Source organism: Aulonocara sp. 'chitande type north' Nkhata Bay, linkage group LG12 (assembly GCF_057382095.1).
Source record: "Aulonocara sp. 'chitande type north' Nkhata Bay isolate Kocher_YH1m ecotype deep benthic linkage group LG12, A_spYH_male_GT1.1, whole genome shotgun sequence".
In the NCBI taxonomy this organism is placed as follows: domain Eukaryota; kingdom Metazoa; phylum Chordata; class Actinopteri; order Cichliformes; family Cichlidae; genus Aulonocara; species Aulonocara sp. 'chitande type north' Nkhata Bay.
Genome location: NC_141355.1, coordinates 32,053,416 through 32,067,827, shown reverse-complemented (window position 1 = coordinate 32,067,827; position 14,412 = coordinate 32,053,416). Strand labels below are relative to the sequence as shown.

Sequence of the window (14,412 nt, the reverse complement as noted above, 5' to 3'; positions counted from 1 at the left end):
GGTCCTACCTTGTTTTATTGTTTTATGGTAGGATAAACGTAGCTATGTCAGTCTTAGTCTAAGTGCGTTTTATTTAGATGAACTTCCAGACCAGCAGGTTTAGGGAAGTCATTTATGGGGTCACACACTGACACCCCCCCCCCCCCCCCCCATACACACACACACAACGCACAGGCAAGGTACTCTTTGTGTGTATGTAGACATCATATGTTAATGAACCTATGTGAGCTCAATAAAAGAACAATGTTATGGGGGAGTGGACGAGAGCGACTGGGGTCAAGCGAAGGAACGGCGCTTGTCGTGGTCCTCTCCCTCATGCATGAGTAACACGAAGAACTTTGCCTACTTGTGTCTTGCTTTTGCTGCATAATTAAATTGTCTTGAACGTTCCAGTGAATAGGTTCAAACTACAAACCTATCAGATGTATCACAAAATATACTTAATTAATAATGCCCCCCTGGAATCTGAGGCAGACAGACAAATACCCAGAAGACCTGGGTCATCCACAGCCTCCCTAGCATACTGGTACAGGTTAGAAATCAGTCTTGTTCCTTCAGCACAGTGAACTTTGCTATCAATACCTTTTAACCTATTGTGATAGCACAGTTAATAATTATCTTTCCTGATATACTTTCACCAAAGAATCAGACCACGGGTAGTTTTCCTGCTGACATTCAGACACCATGAATCTGCGTCTCTCTGCCTGCATCCTGCTGGTACTTTGTGCGACATGGAGTGCAAATGGAGGAAATATTTTGGTGTGGTACACTGATGGTAGCCACTGGATAAACATGAAGCCTGTTCTGGAGACGCTGGTTGACAGGGGACACCAGGTAACTGTACTGGTCCCGAGCTCATCAATGTACATGAACACCAATGAACCTGCCCGCTTTCACTATGAGCCCTTCAATGCCTCTTTCTCATTGGAGACTATAGAAGATTTTTTGGAAGAGCTCCTCCAATTTGTATTATACGAGTTGGATTATTTGAACTACTGGGAGATCTTCACCAGATCCGTTAAATATGTGAACACACACATTCAGATTTCTTTTCAGTATTTGGACGGTGTGGTGAAATCAGAAGTCATCATGAAGAAGTTGAAAGAGGGAAATTACGATCTTCTCTTGGCGGACCCCATCAAAGCTGGCAGTGACTTAGTAGCAGATATTTTGGGGATCCCACTCATCTTGTCCTTTCGCAGCTCCCCAGTTAATAACTGGGAGAGGCATTGTGGTCAGATGCCTGCTCCACCATCCTTTGTTCCCGGTGCCATGAGCAAACTCACAGATAAGATGGACTTCTCAGAGAGAGTGTGGAACTTTCTCTTCTACGCTCTCCACGACATTGTGATTGATCACACTTTTTGGAACGTATTAGACAGATATTACTCTGATGTCAAAGGTGAGCAAATAGACATGAAGCACTGACTTAAACTATTTGAAATCTGCTAATAATACAAGCACAGTTTTTTAATATCCCATCAGATCTGATTAAGAAAATATGATGCCTTGCATAAACTATTGGTGATACATTGATGTCCATTACTTATGCACTGCAACAGGAACTCCCACCAGTGCCTGTGAGTTGATGAGTAAAGCAGACATCTGGTTAATCCGAACCTACTGGGATTTTGAATTCCCTCGTCCTTTCCCCCCCAACTTCAAATATGTTGGTGGGATCCACTGCAGACCTGCTAAACCTTTACCAGAGGTAAGGACACTCAACTATTACCATCTGATTAATCATTACATCACAGAATATTCCTGACAGGAGCAGTGAAGCCATCAAAATGTTGAACAAAAATGAGAAAACAGCTGGTTGGCTGGTGGTGGGATAATATTTGACTTGTTACAGGATCTGGAGGAATTTGTGCAGAGTTCTGGAGATGATGGCATTGTGATCTTCACTTTAGGATCCATGATCAACAACGTCACCAAGGAGAAGGCCAACATGATAGCCTCAGGCCTCGCTCAGATCCCACAAAAGGTCAGAGGATAATCTTTGTGTCAACTGTAATCAGTTTGTTCAAACCCTGAAAGCATGGAGTAGTTTTTCATGATTTAGATAACCAGTTTCAGAATGCTCTACTTCTGAAAACCAGAACTACCAAAACTAAAACATTTTAATGACATTGCAGAGTGTGGACATTTCAACGTGCAAGTGCCCAGTTTCCATGTTATTTCCACAATATTTATGTTTGTTTTCCTAATACAGAGTGTGAAAAATCTGACTTTGTCAACAGCTGATGATTTCTAATGACAAGTTAACCTCACGCTTCAATATACAGTTAGGTCTATTAATATTTGGACAGAGACATCTTTTTTCTAATTTGGCTTTTGTAATTTTAAATGATATAACTCGGATGCCATTGTAGTGCAGACTTTCAGCTTTAATGCAAATACCTTGCATGAAAATGTGAGGAACTAAAGCATTAAAAAAAAGGAAAAAGAAAAAGAAAACACACAATCCCTTCATTTCAGGGACTCAAAAGTAATTGGACAAATTACATTGAATAAAAATGAAAATAAAATGTTCATTTCTAATACCTGTTTGAAAACCATTTGCTGGCAATGACAGCCTGAAGTCTTGAAGTCAAGAAAATCACAAGATAGTAGTGGGTTACCTCCTTTTTAATGCTCTGTCAGGCCTAGGGATGGGTATTGATAAGATTTTCACGATTCCGATTCCATTTTCGATTCTGTTTAACGATTCGATTCTTTATCGATTCTCTTATCGATTCTTTTTAAAAAAGGAGAACACTAAGTTCGATTAGCTTAGAACTTTGTTTTATATCTTCTCTTTGAACAAGATAGAAATTTAGGAGTAACATGGCCTTACAAACCCAACAGTGAGATCTTAAGAGATCCAGCCTACGGCTCTTCAATGGGGTGTCACAGGGTCCCCAGGAAAAAAAATTGTAAATGTAAAATAATAAAATAAATATTCTTCTGTAGCAATAACAAAGCATAACATAAATTATTCAGTAGCAATTACACAAGAATATCCAGTAATGTCCCTGCCTACAATTAAACACATTCACTTACCTAAAATTGGGGGCATCTGCTGTGGCAAATGGGTTCAAGCCAGTGTTGCCAACTTAGCGACTTTGTCGCTATATTTAGCGAGTTTTCAGACCCCTTGGCGACTTTTTTTCTAAAAAAAGTCGCTAAAAAAAGACGTGAAAGCGCGTATCGCTTTTACTCTCAACAAGCAGTGGGTGCTGTAACGCAGTCAGTTCTTCTTTTACTCTTTTACTCTTATGCTGTTTTGTGGATCACAAGGTTTAAAACTACTTATAAACACACACACAAAGTAACTCCACCAGAGTGCCTATTTCAGGTCACTTTTGCCGGTCCAAGCCCGGGTAAAGGAGCAGGGTTGGAATTGTGACATTAAAAAAAACAATAATTGCTAAAATAAATTTAATTTGTAGTTCTAAATAAACTCTAAATGCATTTAGGACGTTTTTTACTCACTTTATGTCTCTTCCACGATGTTATTTCTCTCTCCAACAACATAGGTTACAATTAGATTAGCATGACCAATTATGCAAATTAGGCGATGACGTCATTTAGCGACTTCTAGCGACTTCTAGGACAACCAATAGCGATTTTCCTTACTGAGGAGTTGGCAACACTGGTTCAAGCCTTTTACCACAAACTTAGTCACTGCTCAGTGACATTCGTCTATCCTGGCCTGAAAGGAGACGCTACCGGTAGACTGCAGCGAGAACTGCCAGCATCTGAGCCAGCCAGACTCTGTCTGTCTGTCTCATCATGGTCACCTAAATGCACAGTAATAGCAGGTTTTGTAATAAGGTAGATCGCGCTAACATAATATGCACTGTTAGTTGATTATTTACCTGCCGCATTAACGGGAGAGGACGTGCAAACGTTACCGCTGCTGCTGGGTTGAGATTCACGAGTCCGGAGCGGAATTAAAAACATGACATTCATTTAAGGTTATCACGTGTTTTGTGACCCCTCCTTGAATCGCTACCTTATCGTGGTGGAGGGGTTTGTGTGTCACAGGGATCCCAGGGGCTATGTTGTCTGGGGGCTTTTGCCCCCTGGTAGGGTCTCCCATGGCAAATTGGCCCTGGGTGAGGGACCAGACAAAGAGCGATTCATAAGACCCTTATGAAAAGGACACCGAGGGAACAGTTTACCCTGCCCGGGATAGGGTTACCGGGGCCCCGCCCTGGAGCCAGGCCCGGGGAGGGTGCCCAAGGGCGAGCGTCTGGTGGCCGGGCCTTAGTCCATGGGGCCCGGCCGGGCACAGCCTGAAGAGGAGACATGGGCCCATCCTCCCGCAGGCCCACCACCCGCAGGAGGCGCCATAGGGGTCGGGTGCATTGTGTGCCGGGTGGCGGCCAGGAGCGGAGGCCCTGGAGGACTGACCCCCGGCTGCCAAGACTGGCAATAGGGACATGGAATGTCACCTCTCTGGTGGGGAAGGAGCCTGAGTTAGTGCGTGAGGTTGAGAGGTACCGGCTAGATATAGTCGGGCTCACCTCTACACATGGCTTGGGCTCTGGAACCAGTCTCCTGGAGAGGGGCTGGACTCTGTCTCAGTCTGGAGTTGCCCCTGGTGAGAGGCGGCGGGCTGGAGTGGGTATCCTAATATCCCCTCGGCTTGCTGCCGGTACGTTGGGGTTTTTCCCGGTGGACGAGAGGATTTGTTCCCTGCGCCTTAGGGTCGGGGAATGGGTCCTGACTGTTATCTGCGCTTATGCGCCGAGTGGCAGTTCAGAGTACCCAGCCTTCTTAGAGTCCCTGGGGGGGGGGGGGGGGGGGGGGGGGGTGCTGGAGGGTGCTCCACCTGGAGACTCTGTTGTCCTGCTGGGAGACTTCAATGCTCACGTGGGTAACGACAGCGAGACCTGGAGGGGCGTGATTGGGAGGAACGGCCTCCCTGATCTGAACCCGAGTGGTGCTCTGTTATTGGACTTCTGTGCTAATCACAGTTTGGCCATAACGAACACCCTGTTCGAACATAAGAGTGTCCATAAGTGCACGTGGCACCAGGACGCTCTAGGCCGTAGGTCGATGATCGATTTTGTAATCGTATCAGCAGATCTGCGACCATATGTTCTGGACACTCGGGTAAAGAGAGGGGCTGAGCTGTCAACTGATCACCACCTGGTGGTGAGTTGGATCAGGTGGCGGGGGAAGACGCTGGACAGACCTGGTGCACCTAAACGCGTAGTGAGGGTGTGCTGGGAACGTCTAGCAGAGGCCCCAGTCCGCGAGGTCTTCAACGCACACCTCCGGCAGAGCTTCAACAGCATTCCGAGGGAGACTGGGGACATTGAGTCCGAATGGACCATGTTCAGCGTCTCCATTGCCGAAGCTGCTGCATTGAGCTGCGGCCGCAAGGTGGTTGGTGCCTGCCGTGGTGGTAATCCCCGAACCAAATGGTGGACACCAGAGGTGAAGGGAGCCACCAGGCTGAAGAAGGAGTCCTATCGGGCTTGGTTAGCCTGTGGGACTCTGGAGGCAGCCGACAGGTATCGACAGGCCAAGCGGAATGCGGCTCGGGCAGTGGCTGAAGCAAAAACTCGGGTGTGGGAGGAGTTCGGAGAGGCCATGGAAAAAGACTTTCGGACTGCCTCGAAGAGATTCTGGCAAACCGTCAGACGTCTCAGGAGGGGAAAGCGGTGCTCTACCTGCACTGTGTATAGTGCTGGCGGAGCGCTGCTGACGTCGACTGAGAAAATTGTCAGGCGGTGGAAGGAATACTTCGAGGACCTCCTTAATCCCACTGACACGTCTTCCGAGGAGGAAGCAGAGTCTGAGGATGAGGGGAATGACCCGCCAATTTCCGGGGGCGAGGTCACTGAGGCAGTTAAACAACTCCTTGGTGGCAGAGCCCCTGGTGTTGATGAGGTCTGCCCCAAGTTCCTGAAGGCTCTGGACGTTGTAGGGCTGTCCTGGTTGACACGCCTCTGCAATGTTGCGTGGAGATCAGGGGCAGTACCTGTGGACTGGCAGACCGGGGTGGTGGTCCCCATCTTTAAGAAAGGGGACCGGAGGGTGTGTTCCAACTACAGGGGGATCACACTCCTCAGCCTCCCTGGGAAAGTCTATGCCAGGGTGCTGGAAAGGAGAGTTCGTCCGTTAGTCGAACCTCGGATACAGGAGGAACAATGCGGTTTTCGTCCTGGTCGCGGAGCACTGGACCAGCTCTTTATCCTCTCCAGGATACTTGAGGGTTCATGGGAGTTTGCCCAACCAGTCTACATGTGTTTTGTGGACTTGGAGAAGGCATTCGACCGTGTCCCTCGGGGTGTCCTGTGGGAGGTGTTGCGGGAATATGGGGTGTCTGGCCCATTGCTACGGGCCATTCGATCCCTATACAACCGTTGCAAGAGCTTGGTTCGCATTGCCGGCAATAAGTCGGACTCGTTCCTGGTGGGTGATGGGCTCCGCCAGGGCTGCCCTTTGTCTCCGGTTCTGTTCATAATTTTTATGGACAGGATTTCTAGGCGCAGCCAAGTGGCGGAGGGCTTTCGCTTTGGTGGCCTCAGAATCTCATCTCTGATTTTTGCAGATGATGTGGTTCTGTTGGCTTCATCGGGTGAAGGCCTCCAGCTCGCACTGGAACGGTTCGCAGCCGAGTGTGAGGCAGCGGGAATGAGGATCAGCACCTCCAAATCTGAGGCCATGGTTCTCAGCCGGAAAAGGGTGGAGTGCCCACTCCGGGTCGGGGATGAGTTCCTGCCCCAAGTGGAGGAGTTCAAGTATCTCGGGGTCTTGTTCGCGAGTGATGGGAGAAGGGAGCCGGAGATCGACAGACGGATTGGGGCTGCAGCTGCAGTAATGCGGACGCTGCACCGGTCCGTCGTGGTGAAGAGGGAGCTGAGTGTAAAAGCGAAGCTCTCAATTTACCGGTCGATCTACGTCCCTACCCTCACCTATGGCCACGAGCTGTGGGTAGTGACCGAAAGAACGAGATCGCGGATACAAGCGGCAGAAATGAGCTTCCTCCGAAGGGTGGCTGGCCTCTCCCTTAGAGATAGGGTGAGAAGTTCGGCCATCCGGGAGGGGCTCAGAGTAGAGCAGCTGCTGCTCCACATCGAAAGGAGCCAGCTGAGGTGGTTCGGGCATCTGACAAGGATGCCCCCTGGGCGCCTCCTGGGTGAGGTGTTCCAGGCATGTCCCACCGGGAGGAGGCCCCGGGGCAGACCCAGGACACGCTGGAGAGATTATATCTCTCGGCTGGCCTGGGAACGCCTTGGTATTCCCCCGGATAAGCTGGAGGAGGTGGCTGAGGAGAGGGAGGTCTGGGCCTCTTTGCTTAGGCTGCTGCCCCCGCGACCCGGCCCCGGACAAAGCGGATGAAGATGGATGGATGGCTGGATGTGTTTTGTGAGCAAATGCTTTTGCATATTCGTAGTGTTTCCTCCCTTAAATTAAGTATCTACTTTGCAAGTATTGCAAGTTGCCCTGTTGTCATCCGTTCTCGTAAACTTTTGAGCGTTTGAGCCGCTTACGCGCCGTGTTTCCTGCCAGGTAAATGACGCTCCGCAACGTGGTGACGTCATTCGGGGCGACTGGAATCGATAAGGGAATCGTTTGCAAAAATGTCAAACTGTCAAGGAATTGAAACAGTGGGAACCGGTTCTCAACAAGAACCGGTTTTTGATACCCATCCCTAGTCAGGCCTTTACTGCAGCGACTTTCAGTTACTATTTGTGGGCTTTTCTGTCCAAAGTAAGAAATTAATCAGTCTGTCAGAAATTTGTATCAACAGCAGGAATGACCCCACTTTTTAAATTGCTCCTGTGAACCCATTTTTGACACCAGGAACATAAAAACACACTGTTGTGTAGACATGTCCTCACGGTTCAAAGGGTCTTTTTGATAGGAGTTACGGTTTTGGATTTAGAAGCAGTTTTTCAACAGGTGCGGTCAGGGAGATTTGACTTGGTTTTGCTATAGAGTAATAGTATTCCAGTAATTAGTGCAGGCCAACTGGATAGAGCATTCTGATTGGCCTGTTAAATCCAAGCTTGTTGTTCATTGGAGGATTTCTTTACAGCAGACAGGTGGTTCAAATCTGGGCAGTTGGAGTCAGTTGATCGAGTTTAGAATCATCTTTTCTGACTGGATGATCAGACATGAAACTATTTACCTGTCTGTAGTGGATTCACCCACAATTAAACTCATCTAACCTAATTTAATATCTCTGTTATTACTTTGACACACGTGCATAAACGCACACAGACACACACGAACACAGAGACAGATATGTGCACAGATGCAGAAACATTTTTTGCCATTTGTGATTCTTGATTTTAGACATTTAAAATACATAATTCCACTCTTCTACTTTTTAAGGAATATAAGCTGTCAACACTCATCTAGATTTGTTCTGATTCAATTTTTTTTTACATTTCACATATGTACTTCCAAGTCATTTAAAGAATATCAGATTTCAATATTCATTCAGATGTTTTCTGACTCTAAATTTTCTTTTGTCATTACTCAGCTTTTTCTAATGTGTATTTAAACATGTTGAGCTACCTTTCAATTTTGAAACTTCTTCTGTGTCAGCTTTCAACTGTTTAGCACTTTTATTTTCAGGTGAAAAATTCTCTTCTTCAGCTCATTCAGCATTTTTAACTTAACATTCAGGAATCATCACAATCCAGCTCAAAACATTCAACTATCAGCATTCACACTGCATTTTCTTCAGGAAATGCATTCTGTAGCGAACCCCCCCGAATGAAGGATGACACTTTACTGATGACGTTTTGAAGGTTTAATGGCAGTAAACCATCAATCTCACCGTAAGAGCTGGGGATGTATACATAGAAACAGCGTGTAAGCAAAAATAATCCACACTCTTACAATCGTAAACCTTATAACATGAAGTTCGTTTCAACGTAACATTTAACAAATGTAGCGACTGTCACAAAAACATCTAAATGTGTCCTTATTTATATCATAACCATACCTTGTGCCTCTATCAAGGGGGCTGCTAATGACAAAAGAAATCTCCATAGGCTCCGTTAAGCCATCACATTTCAAAACTCCCGCGACTACCGCTGAAAACTGCGCCAAAAACATTTTACAGGAAATCGTCCCATCAAAATAAAAGCTTCTACACCCGAACAGGAAGTTGGTAGTAGAAGACAGCAATGAGTGCCAAAATAAGTTGCAAGGAAAGGCATTCAGGGTTATTTACACATTCTCTAGTTTTTCTATAATACGTTGTGATATATTACTTAAATATACTGGGCTGTGAGTATACTACAAAAGAAAAAATGTAAAGTAAGAAATGTTATTTTTACAGGTGCTGTGGAGGTACAAAGGAGAAAAACCAGAAACCTTGAGTGCCAACACTAGAATATATGACTGGATCCCTCAGAATGACCTCCTAGGTACGCAAACGTGGTACCAAACACAGACTTTCTTAAATCTGCAATGACATAAATTAAACATGCATTCAACATTAAATGCAGGTTGTTAGCATTCTGTTTATTAACAAAAGGAAATTATATTATATTATATACTTTTCTAGCAGATGTGATCTTGATTACATATTGCACCCTGTGCAAATCTACCCTGGCTAATTCTTTTTCTCCAAGAGGTTGCACTAAAGATTAGTTGAATGCACAGAGGTATTAGAACGTGCAAATCAATCTTGGCTCAAAAAACTTGTTCCAGGTTCTTGAAATTCTCCTTTTTATCACATGTGAAAAACTAACTTTCAATGTCACACGGTTATTTGGCATGTGTTAGGTCACCCTAAAACTAGAGCTTTCATCACTCACGGAGGCACAAATGGGATTTATGAAGCCATCTACCACGGAGTTCCCATGGTGGGCATACCCGTGTTCAGTGACCAGCCAGACAACATGATCCACATGAAGGAAAAAGGAACTGCAGTTATTCTCAATTTGAACTTCATGACAGCTGAGGACCTAAGAGATGCAGTCAACACCGTCATCGATGACAAATCGTGAGTTCTCTGAACTATCTGCACTTTAAATTAGGCACTGAAAACAGGCTTTAAAAGGAAAAAAATGGAGCAGGCTCAGAGTATGAAACGTGAAGAATCTACCTTAAACTATTTTTTCTTGAAGCCAGCTAACACAAAAAAGCCCTGCTGAGCTGAACTTTCAATTCAATTTTATTTATATAGCGCCAAGTCACAACAGCAGTCGCCTCAAGGCGCTTTATATTGTACAATAGATCGTACAATAATAGATACAGAGAAAACAACAACAACAATCATATGACCCCCTATGAGCAAGCACTTTGGCGACAGTGGGAAGGAAAAACTCCCTTTTAACAGGAAGAAACCTCCGGCAGAACCAGGTCCAGGGAGGGGCGGAGCCATCTGCTGCGAGAGAAGAACTTTAATGACCTCTGTATACAAATTTCTGGAGTTTTTATGGTCTGGAGTTTTATGGCTTTTTCATTAATGAAAAAGCAAAGAAATGGTAAATAGCCTGTATTTATATAGCGCTTTACTAGTCCCTAAGGACCCCAAAGCGCCAACGAGCAAAATACAAGAATGGCCAACCTGAAACTAATAAATATATGTACAATATATAATAGTGTATGCATTTCTGGATGTGTATACTAAATATTTTCCTACGTGTGTGTGTGTGTGTGTGTGTGTGTATACACATTTTTACAAATTAAATAGTAAAATAATAATAATAATAATAATAATAATAATAATAATAAAATATATAAAATATACAGAGTTGAATATGTGCAAAACAAGTGGCATTTATATACAGTGTGGAGTGCATAATGTTGAAGTTCCAGTAGTGAAGCTGAGGTGTCTATGACGTGTTCAGCAGTCTGATGGCCTGATGGAAAAAGCTGTCTCTCAGTCTGCTGGTACGGGACCGGATGCTGCAGAACCTCCTTCCTGATGGAAGCAGTCTGAACAGTTTATGGCTGGGGTGACTGGAGTCCTTGATGATCCTCCCCGCTTTCCTCAGGCAGCGCTTCCTGTAGATGTCTTGGAGGGAGGGAAGCTCACCTCCAATTATCCGTTCAGAGCACCGCACTACTCGCTGGAGAGCTTTGCAGTTGTAGGCGGTGCTGTTGCCATACCAGGTGGTGATGCATCCAGTGAGGATGCTCTCAATGGCACAGTGATAGAAGGTCCTGAGGATGCGGGGGCTCATGCCGAATCTTTTCAGTCTCCTGAGAAAGAAGAGGCGCTGCTGCGCCTTCTTCACTGTTTTGTTTGTGTGTACTGACCACGTAAGATCCTCAGCCAGATGTACACCAAGGAACCGGAAGCTGCTCACTCTCTCCACAGCAGCGCCGTTGATGGTGATGGGGGTGTGTACTTCTCTGCACCTCCGGAAGTCCACTATCAACTCCTTTGTCTTTGCGACGTTGAGGGTGAGATGGTTGTCTTGACACCAGTGGGTCAGGGCGCTGACCTCCTCCCTGTAAGCCGTCTCATCACCGTTGGTGATAAGACCCACCACTGTAGTGTCGTCCGCAAACTTCACAATGATGTTGGAGCTGTTAGTGGCTGTGCAGTCGTAGGTGTAGAGTGAGTACAGGAGAGGGCTCAGTACACACCCCTGTGGAGCACCAGTGTTCAGTGTGATGGGGGATGAGGTGATGCTGCCCAGTCTGACCACCTGGCGTCTGTCAGACAGGAAGCTAAGGATCCAGCTGCAGAGGGAGCTGCTCAGTCCTAGATCCTGCAGTTTCCTGTCCAGCTTCGAGGGAACGATGGTATTGAATGCTGAGCTGTAATCTACAAACAGCATCCTCACATACGTGTCTCTCTTCTCCAGGTGTGACAGGGCAGTGTGTAGTGTCAGGGCTATGGCATCATCAGTGGACCTGTTGTGGCGGTATGCAAACTGTAGAGGGTCCAGTGAGTCGGGTAGTGCAGAGCAGATGAAGTCCCTGACCAGCTTCTCGAAGCATTTGCTTACGATGGGGGTCAGGGCTACAGGTCGCCAGTCGTTCAATGAGGAGATGGTGGAGGATTTGGGTACAGGGACGATGGTGGCCATTTTGAAGCAGGCTGGGACTACAGACAGAGAGAGGGAAAGGTTGAAGATGTGCGTGAACACTCCAGCCAGCTGAGCCGCGCATGACCTGAGGACGCGGCCGGGAATCCCGTCCGGACCAGTAGCTTTGCGTGCGTTCACCTTCCTGAAGCACTTCCGCACATCCTCCTCAGACACAGTGTGCGCACTGACGTCATCCACGGTGCGCACACTGTCCGGTCTCATGGTGTTCGCTGTGTCGAATCTAGCGTAGAATACGTTTAGATCCTCACACAGAGAGGCCGTGGTCTGCGGTGTGCTGGTTTTCCCTCTAAAGTCTGTGATCGTGTTTAGTCCCTGCCACATACTCCGAGGGTTGTCAAACTGTTGCTCCACCCTGTCCCTGTACTCACGTTTGGCTGCTTTGTTCGTCTTCCGGAGTTGGTAATGTGCGTGTTTGTAGTCCGATGTGTTCGCGGAGGCAAAGGCGGTGTTCCGTGCCGCCAGTGCCGCGCGAACATCTCCGTTAATCCAGGGTTTTTGATTTGGGAAGGATTTGACTGTTCTGGATGGGACGACATCTTCCACGCATTTCCTGATAAATCCACAGATTGAGTCTGTGTATTCATCAATGTCTCTGGCGGCCACGTGAAACATTTCCCAGTCCGCGTGATCAAAACAGTCCCGCAGCGCAGACTCCGATTGGTCCGTCCAACAGTGCACCGCCCTCCGGGTTGGAGCTTCCTGTTTCAGCTTCTGCCTGTAGGCGGGCAGGAGCAGGATGGAGCAGTGATCTGATTGGCCGAATGGGGCGCGGGGGAGGGCTTTGTACGCATCCCGGAAAGAGGTGTAACAGTGGTCGAGTAGCCGGTTTCCACGTGTGTTGAAAAGGATGTGTTGATGGAGTTTTGGTGAGACTTTCTTCAGGTTTCCCTTATTAAAGTCTCCGGCTGTGATAAACGCTGCCTCTGGGTGTGCGGTTTCCTCGCTGCTGATCGCGCTGTACAGTTCCCTGAGTGCACGGTCAGTGTCGGCTTGTGGGGGAATGTAAACAGCCGTAATAATCACTGCTGTAAATTCCCTCGGTAGCCAGAATGGCCGGCACTTAATCATCAGGTACTCCAGGTCCGGTGAGCAGAAGGATTTGACCGGGTGCACGTTCGCATAATCACACCAGCTGTTGTTGATCATGAAACACACACCACCGCCTCTGCTTTTCCCAGTAAGATCCTGTGACCTGTCCGCGTGGTGCACAGAGAACCCCGGCAGTTGTATTGCGGAGTCCGGTACTTTGTCCGATAGCCAGGTTTCTGTGAGGCAGATCACGCAGCAGTCCCGCATCTCTCGCTGGAATGAGATCCGTGCCCGAAGCTCGCACAGCTTGTTCTCCAGAGACTGCATATTAGCCAGTAATAAACTGGGTAACGGTGGTCTGTAAGTGCGCCGTCTCAGTCGAACCAGAACGCCAGATCTTCTCCCTCTGAGTCGGCGTTTGCGGCCTCCAGGGCCAGAGAACAAAGGCGTCTCAGGTGAGATGAATGGGGGGTCTGCAAACGGAGCGTCCGTGTTGCAAAACTTGAACTCCGGAAAGTTATAAGAAAGACCGTCTTTTATGTCCAGTAAGGTTTGTCGGTCGTACACAAGGAGACAAGTGCTGCTCGTGAAAAAATAAAGGAAAAGTAAAATTAAACACAGAAGAAAGCCGTTGCTTGGGGGAGCTCGCGACGAGGCTGCCATACTCGGCGCCATCTTGAAATCTTGCCCAAGGACACAACGACCGAGAATGTCCGAGCCGGGGCTCGAACTGGCAACCTTCCAATTACTAGGCGAACGCCCAACTCTTGAGCCACGATCGCCCCATAATGAATGATATTCATTTTTACAATGTTTTTTCTAATTTATACACATTCACAGGTACAAAGAAAATGCTATGCGGTTGGCCAGCATCCACCACGACAGACCCATGAGTGCTTTGGATGAGGCAGTATTCTGGATCGAGTTCACACTGAAAAACAAAGGGGCCAAGCACTTGAGGGTCCAGGCCCATGAGCTCACCTGGTACCAGTATCACAGCCTGGATGTCCTGGGCTTCATCCTCACTATAGTTTTACTCCTCATATTCATCTTCATCAAGACCTGCAGTTTCTGTCTGCACAAGTGCTGTGTCGGGAGAGGAAAGACCAAAAGGAAGGCTGAATAACAACTGAAAAAGGTGCTGTGAGTGTTGTGCCGGGGCAATATTTGTTACCTACATGAGACTTTCTTTCATGTATGTTGAGTTTCCCACCATCTTATTCTTTATGCATCACCACTGATTACTTTAATTGAAGACAGGTGTACCGATTTGCAGAAGTGTACCTGAAGTTAATCTCACATTAAAAACAGAATGCTGATTGGCTGTTGAGTTTTGCTTTTTTAAGAAAGG

The 14,412-nt window shown here is 47.0% G+C and overlaps 1 protein-coding gene across 1 annotated transcript; it reads left to right on the top strand.

Moving 5' to 3' along the window:
* Positions 1–399: 399 nt before the first annotated feature.
* Positions 400–14,385, top strand: LOC147317809 (UDP-glucuronosyltransferase 2A2-like). Its single transcript, XM_086315150.1, has 7 exons — positions 400–532; positions 644–1,402; positions 1,563–1,711; positions 1,856–1,987; positions 9,302–9,389; positions 9,751–9,970; positions 13,902–14,385. The coding sequence occupies exons 2-7, from the start codon at positions 685–687 to the stop codon at positions 14,185–14,187; spliced, it is 1,593 nt and encodes a 530-aa protein (XP_086171276.1). The 5' UTR covers positions 400–532; positions 644–684; the 3' UTR covers positions 14,188–14,385.
* Positions 14,386–14,412: the final 27 nt, after the last annotated feature.

Coding starts and splice junctions, on each gene's coding strand:
- LOC147317809 (XM_086315150.1), top strand. CDS start 685: ATGAATCTGCGTCTCTCTGCCTGCATCCTGCTGGTACTTTGTGCGACA. Junction 1,712..1,855: donor CTGCTAAACCTTTACCAGAG/GTAAGGACACTC, acceptor GACTTGTTACAG/GATCTGGAGGAATTTGTGCA. Junction 9,971..13,901: donor ACCGTCATCGATGACAAATC/GTGAGTTCTCTG, acceptor ACACATTCACAG/GTACAAAGAAAATGCTATGC.